At 45.7% G+C, this 6,796-nt stretch overlaps 1 protein-coding gene across 1 annotated transcript; it reads left to right on the top strand.

Moving 5' to 3' along the window:
- The first annotated feature begins 2,823 nt into the window (after window positions 1-2,823).
- On the top strand, window positions 2,824-6,427 carry LOC119285807. Its single transcript, XM_037565136.1, has 4 exons — window positions 2,824-3,493; window positions 4,513-5,147; window positions 5,398-5,594; window positions 5,731-6,427. The coding sequence occupies exons 1-4, from the start codon at window positions 2,932-2,934 to the stop codon at window positions 6,134-6,136; spliced, it is 1,800 nt and encodes a 599-aa protein (XP_037421033.1). The 5' UTR covers window positions 2,824-2,931; the 3' UTR covers window positions 6,137-6,427.
- Window positions 6,428-6,796: the final 369 nt, after the last annotated feature.

The raw sequence follows: 6,796 nt of genomic DNA on the forward strand, positions 1-6,796 counted from the left end.
AACATCATAAAATCATTCTAAAGACCACTCCTACATTACCCTAGTAGTAGAAACACCTCGCTTAATTGTAGATTTCGCACGTGCTCCTATCAGTTCTGCTTTGTTGATGTTCCATGCTAAATACACACTGGTAGGCCTGCATACACATTTTTTTCAGGAGTGATAGTGATAGTGATACCCCTGAATCTCCATGAGCAAAGTGCCATGCATGTCGTACCTGATACAACAGACAAATGACCACTTTGAAAGCATCCCCTTGGATCAATTAGGATCCGAGCACTGTTTCTGTGGGGTGGGGGCACCCTTGCATCTGCATCCAACACACAATCTCATCTGGCCGAATTTTAGACCTATCTATGGTCACGGACTTCCTGGTGGTGGCCATGGTAACAGTGCCCTGTAAGATGACTAGTCTAGTACTGCACCAATATCATCATAGGCTGCTGGCCATAGTTTTTAGCTTTGTCTCTTCTTGCTATAATCATGTATTACTTCAGACTAAATTCTATGTACAAGTTTTTGGTGCCTTGTTGAGCATATAGATAAACTACTACCAAACATCAGTGCATGCCTTCTATGACTGCATATGCTTATTTGATCATGTTGTTTCATTGGGTACACACTAGATATGTGCGTGCATTTCTACTTCCACTGATTTGTTGTGTCCAAGATAGCAGTTTAGGATTTGTTTTGAAATAATTAGAAGAAAATTGTTTTGAAATAGTTAGACAATGATTTGAGTTAAAGCATCGAAAACTCTTGTTTTGAATCCACACTGTCCTTTTGGTTGCTCTTTCTATAGTACATAGCTTGCAAAGCTGCCATTAAGGCTATCAACCATATTGTCAATTTGTCTAAATGAGTTGTGATGCCGTAGCTCAAATGTGATCTACGAGAACTAGTGATGCTTGGAGAACCAAAGGTTGAAAGATGTGTTGACATGGGGAGATCAAGTCAAGTGGACATATACTAGCGGTATCTCGAAGTATCCAAAGAATAGGAGCTATGAGTGGACACTCTAACTTGACTTCGCTTTGTATAGAGTATGTGGTGGGCTATAAGACTAGGAGGACAGATACGACATTTGTGGAAACAACTCAACCAATTGCAGATTTTCCCTATGCTCCATGATATCTCAACTTATCAGTTTTGTTTGGTTGATGCACTCTGCTATGGTAGGTCTGCATACATATTTTTCCAGGAGTGCGTGATACTACTCCTAAATCTCCATGAGCAAAGTGCCATGCATGTCGTATCCACAATAGAGCAGACAAATGACCACTTTGAAAGCAGCCCCTTGGATCAATTAGGATCCATGCACTATTTTTGTGGGGGCACCCTTGCATCTGCATCCACCAAAGAACTTGTCTGGCCCATTTCCAGACCTATATGGTTGTGAGAGATTCACAGGCATTCTGATGTTTGCTCATGGTAATAGTGCCCTATAAGATGAGTAATTGAGTACTGCACCAATATCATCATAGGGCTGCTGCCCTTGGTTACTGTACAGGATGAACACTCACGTTTTTTAGCTCCGTCCTTTTCTCAGCATAATGCCATGTCATGTATTCCTTGAGCCTATATCTTATGTACAAGTTTTGGTGCCTTGTTGAAACATAGATAAACCATACAGCAGTTCATGTCTTTTTTGACGGCATATGCATTTATCAAAGAGAAAGTTCATGCCCATATCAAGTGGAAAAGACACAAACTATAGCTAATCCGCCCTTCACGAGTAATTTCTTATTTGATTCTGTTGTTTCCTCGAGTACTCATTGGACGTGTACGCTCCATTTCTACTTTCACCGATTTGCTGAGACCAGTATGTTACTTGACAAAATGCTCAGAGGGGATACCTATCATTGTAATTTCTTTTTTATTCCATCAAAGAGGGTAAGAACTAGAAGAACAATTGTTTTGAAGTTTTTGAATCAAAGCATGAAAAAGAAAAACTGTAATTTTTGAATCCACACTGTCATTTGGTTGCCTTTTCTATATTACATAACATGTAAAGCTGCCATTAAGGCTATCAACCATATTATGAAACTGTCCAAACGTGTTGCTGTGCCATAGCTTAAATGTGATATACGAGAACTAGTGGTGCTTGGATAACCGATGGCTAAAGGACAATGTGGTTTTACATGGGTTGATCAAGTGGACACCAGCGATATCTTGAGGTATCCAAAGGGTAGTAGCTTTGAGCAGACACTCAATCTTGGCTCTGCTTTGCATAGCTAAAGTGGGGGGCTACAAGACTGAGAAAACAGGACAACCAAATGTGACAGGGAAGATGGAGGTGTGAAAGACAGAAAGGAGTGAAGGGTGAGGATTGTCTGGTGATAGATGATGCTGGGGTGGTGAAGGAGACACCATTAAGTTGATATTAGTTCTATACTTCTTGTACTGCGGGTTGATTAGAGGAAAGGCGGGGGGAGGGGGTATTTGCAAAAATGCGCGCACCGACTAGATCGGCCCTGAGGAGTCCAGTTGTCACGGTGTGATTGATCCATGATCAAAGTTGCACATGCGATGCAAGTTCTAAAACTGGGTAGGGTTATTTTGCAAGTTCTAGGATCAAATCATCACATCTCGGACAAGTTCTAGAACTCGCCATGCTTCTATCTAAAAAAAGCCAGAAACTGAACTGCTTCCGAGTAGAATCGCTCGCCCCCGGATCGAGCAGAATCCCGTTCGATTCACAGGCCACTCCCGACCCGTCCATTCAGCCGAGGGAACCAACGGCGGAGAGCGGCCCGCTGAAGACGCCACCTGGAGGCCGAGGCGCACGCAGCAACCGACCTCATCCGCTGAACCGCTCGCTCTCTTCCCCTTCCATGTGAAGCAGACAACAGGGCCCACCCTCTCCTTCTCCTCCACACTCTCGCACACACTTCTCGGCTCCTCTGATCTCTCCACTCGGAGTCCAGCAGAATGGCGACCAACTCCGCCCCCATCATTCCCGCCGCTCCCCACCTCTATCGCTTGCGCGGCCGCCTCCTCCTCCCCCATGCCCGACGTGGAGCCGGGCAGCGTGTCGTCGTCGTCCGCGCGGTCTCCGGGGATGGGGGCCGAGGCGGGGGGCCGTCGTACCTGGACATGTGGAAGAAGGCGGTGAATCGTGAGAGACGCTCGGCGGAGCTTGCGTACAGGCTGCAGGCGTCTCCGCCGCCTGCCGAGGCGGAGGGCCCCCAGCAGGCGGACGTGGAGCGGAGGACGGCGCGGTTCGAGGAGATGCTGCGGGTGCCGCGGGAGGAGCGCGACCGCGTGCAGCGCACCCAGGTCATCGACCGCGCCGCCGCCGCTCTCGCCGCCGCGCGCGCTGTACTCAAGGAACCGCCGCAGTCCTCGCCAACGCCGCAGCCGCAGAAGGTGGCGGCGGCCACCAGAGTGACAGGGTCGGGCGACGTTTTTGGTTCGCGCAAGGCTGCAAAGGGGCCTGAGGATCAGGGCTCCGGGCAGGGGAGCGTACCGGCGGCGTCGCAGTCGGCAAAAGGTACGACCAGCAGGCGCACGTGAGTTCTCCCGTGAACGTCGCACTAGCTTCGCTTTTCGCGTAAAAGAAGTTTCCCTTTTAGCCTGACATAAGCAAAGGTAGTAGTAGTTCAAAAGAGTTTGGCATAAACGGCCAATCCAACAAATAAATCCAATAAAATTAGGGGTGAAATTGTCAACTGAAACTAAAATGGGAAACGATGAATGATATCTCTCCAGTGTCTCAATTCCTACCAATAGCACACACTGACATAGGACTTACTCGTGCTCAGTGGTATTCTGGTAAGGGCTAAGGCCGCGCTTGGTATGGATGTAAATTAATACACGTGTATTAAATTTCCGGGTGTAATTTACATGCCAAGAGTTATTTCCGGCTGGAAACCAAAACGACGGACAGAGATCTGTAATTTTTACGGGTGTAAGTGGAGAAAAACGAGGATCCAAGCAGGGCTTAAGTGGATTTATCAGTTGAGTTGGACAGTATTATTCGTGCTTTACTTTGAAGATGATGTGGATACTGGATCAGTTATGATAAACCGTGTTGATTTTATAAATTGAGGTCTTAGGCTATGTCCATTTTGTGACATTGTATAGAGCATTCTTGAGAAGAATACTGTTTTATAAAGGACACCATTAGACTAGCCACAGTGGGAGTAACTTCAGCAGTAACATCGAGTCCAACTCAGCAAATTTGCTTATGTGGCAGTGAGTTAATGAGGAGAGAGGTAGTAGTAGTAACTTAGCTAGTTACTGTAACATCACATGTCCCAATGCAATATGAGTCTATAACCTAATAAATGAAGCTATGCATGTTACCACACTTATGTTACTACCCACTATGAAGGTAGTAACATAGTCTAGGAATACGTGTATGTTACTAATGTATGTTACTTTCCATTGTGGTTAGTCTTAGTATTATTGGAGTGCTTTTTAACTGCGAACATTTAGTTATTACAACATCCTCCGTTCCATGTAAAATTATGCTTCTGCTCTGACACCAGTAATCTCTTATTTACTCAGTGACAAACTCTGGGGATTCATATCCTTCCAAGCTTGGTACTCCTGGTCCGGATTTCTGGTCGTGGTTACCACCCGTAGACACCAGCAGTGAACCGAGAGAAAACAATATTGTTTTGAAACCATCAAAGAAAGTGGATTCCTTCTCCAGTCAGCCTGAGATGTTAATGGAAAAGGAACGGTCAGCAGACTTCTTATCCCTTCCGTTCGTGACCTCCTTCTTTGAGAAGAAGGAAGATCGATCTCTCCCTCCCTTCCAGTCATTTGCAGAGCCTGAGAATGTAGATTCCGGGGCCATGCCTGTTGTTGATGCAGAGGAAGCATTTGAAACGCAGTTCTCAAATAATGCAGCTGAGGCGGCTAGAGCTCTCAGTACAAGTGATGATAAGTCGTCCCATGGGATAGACCCAGATGGTTCAAAGTGGTGGAAGGAGACCGGTGTAGAACAGAGGCCTGATGGTGTTGTTTGTAAGTGGACTGTAATCAGGGGAGTAAGTCCTGATGGTTCTGTTGAATTCGAAGACAAGTACTGGGAGGCTTCAGACCGGTTTGATCATAAAGAATTAGGTTCCGAGAAGTCCGGTCGTGATGCTAGGGGCAATGTTTGGCGGGAATACTGGAAGGAGTCCATGTGGCAGGTGAATTTTTCTCTAATTCGATACTCCGGTGGTGTACCATGAGTAGCAGTATCCGCTCACTGTGCGGCGTATAAAACATGCAGTATATATTAAATTAGTACTTCTATTAACTTTTCAAATGGTGCCTGCTCAGGTCATTGCACAGCATTCACTGTGTGACCTATTAGGAGCTGCATCGATGAGATACTATGCCATGCCTGTATACATCGATGAGAGTTTAATCAAGTGGCTGCATTTTAAACCATTTCAGGATTTCACATCTGGTCTTATGCATATGGAGAAGAGCGCAGACAAGTGGGGAAAGAATGGCAAAGGGGAGCAGTGGCAAGAGAAATGGTGGGAGCAGTATGATTCAAGCGGTAAAGCTGAAAAATCGGCTGATAAATGGTGCAGCTTGGATCCAAACACTACGTTGGATGTTGGGCATGCTCATGTTTGGCATGAAAGGTATGAGAATCATCAGTAGCTTTATTTATAATAATTTTATTTGTCCATGGTTCCATGCTCTGTATGATAATTAAGCTTTTCTCTTTGCAATAAAATAAGATACTATTGCTGAAGCCCAGTATTTGATCCTCTGCAGGTGGGGTGAGACGTATGATGGCAGCGGAGGCAGCGTGAAATACACGGACAAATGGGCCGAGCGGTCAGAGGGCGACGGGTGGTCGAAATGGGGTGACAAGTGGGATGAGCATTTCGACCGTAACGGCCACGGCGTGAAGCAGGGGGAGACCTGGTGGGAAGGCAAATACGGGGACCGGTGGAACCGCACCTGGGGCGAGGGCCACAACGGCTCCGGTTGGGTGCACAAGTACGGGAGGAGCAGTAGCGGTGAGCACTGGGACACTCACGAGCAGCAGAAGACGTGGTACCAGCGCTACCCGCATTTCGGCTTCCACCACTGCTTCGAGAACTCGGTGAAACTATTGTCCGTGCCCAGGCAGCCTCCAAAGAATTTCAAGCCTGGGAAAAGAGTAGATGCTCCTTAACTAGGAACATCTCATCTGCAGTCACAATCTGCATTTCCAAGGAAAAGATATTCATAATCTCCGAGATAAATTCATTCATCCGTGATCACTGGACTCGTCCCCAATATTCACGCTGGTCATTGGACACATGAATACCTAGATTATGGTCATGGAACTCGCATTAGTTTTTATTTTCAAAGAGGGGAATACCCTCGGGGTTTCTGCATCGAGTGTGCACACAACAATATATTATTAATTATTAGCAATTATGTCCGTGCATTGCAAATGAGAAAAAAGGCATTGTTGTACTTCTGGGCTGGACCAAAAGCTCGTAACTTGCGAGCTTAATGAGCGCTCGATAGTTTGGCTCGTTAAGCTCGTAGCTCGTTTCTTAATAAACAGAGCCAATTATTGATTTCAGCTCGTTAAGCTGAACGAGCTTAATGAGCGAGCTAACGAGTTTCACGAGTAGCTCGTTAAGCTCGTTAGTAACAACACAACACATATTTTTATCTTATGTGAAGAACTTTTGTAGCACCTCATCACATTTATTCAATCTAATAAACATATGAGGCAACAAACTACTATATTTCTTTTTATAGTCACCATATTTTATCTTGAAAACCACACCTACACATTCATCCTATATATCATAACAGCACATTATAATCTGTTGACGAG

Source organism: Triticum dicoccoides, chromosome 4A (assembly GCF_002162155.2).
Source record: "Triticum dicoccoides isolate Atlit2015 ecotype Zavitan chromosome 4A, WEW_v2.0, whole genome shotgun sequence".
In the NCBI taxonomy this organism is placed as follows: Eukaryota; Viridiplantae; Streptophyta; class Magnoliopsida; order Poales; family Poaceae; genus Triticum; species Triticum dicoccoides.

Bases quoted from the DNA above. Each gene is read 5' to 3' on its own strand.
- LOC119285807 (XM_037565136.1), top strand. From the start codon at position 2,932: ATGGCGACCAACTCCGCCCCCATCATTCCCGCCGCTCCCCACCTCTAT. The intron at 5,148-5,397 runs GTGAATTTTTCT...AAACCATTTCAG, and splicing joins GGAAGGAGTCCATGTGGCAG to GATTTCACATCTGGTCTTAT. The intron at 5,595-5,730 runs GTATGAGAATCA...GATCCTCTGCAG, and splicing joins GCTCATGTTTGGCATGAAAG to GTGGGGTGAGACGTATGATG.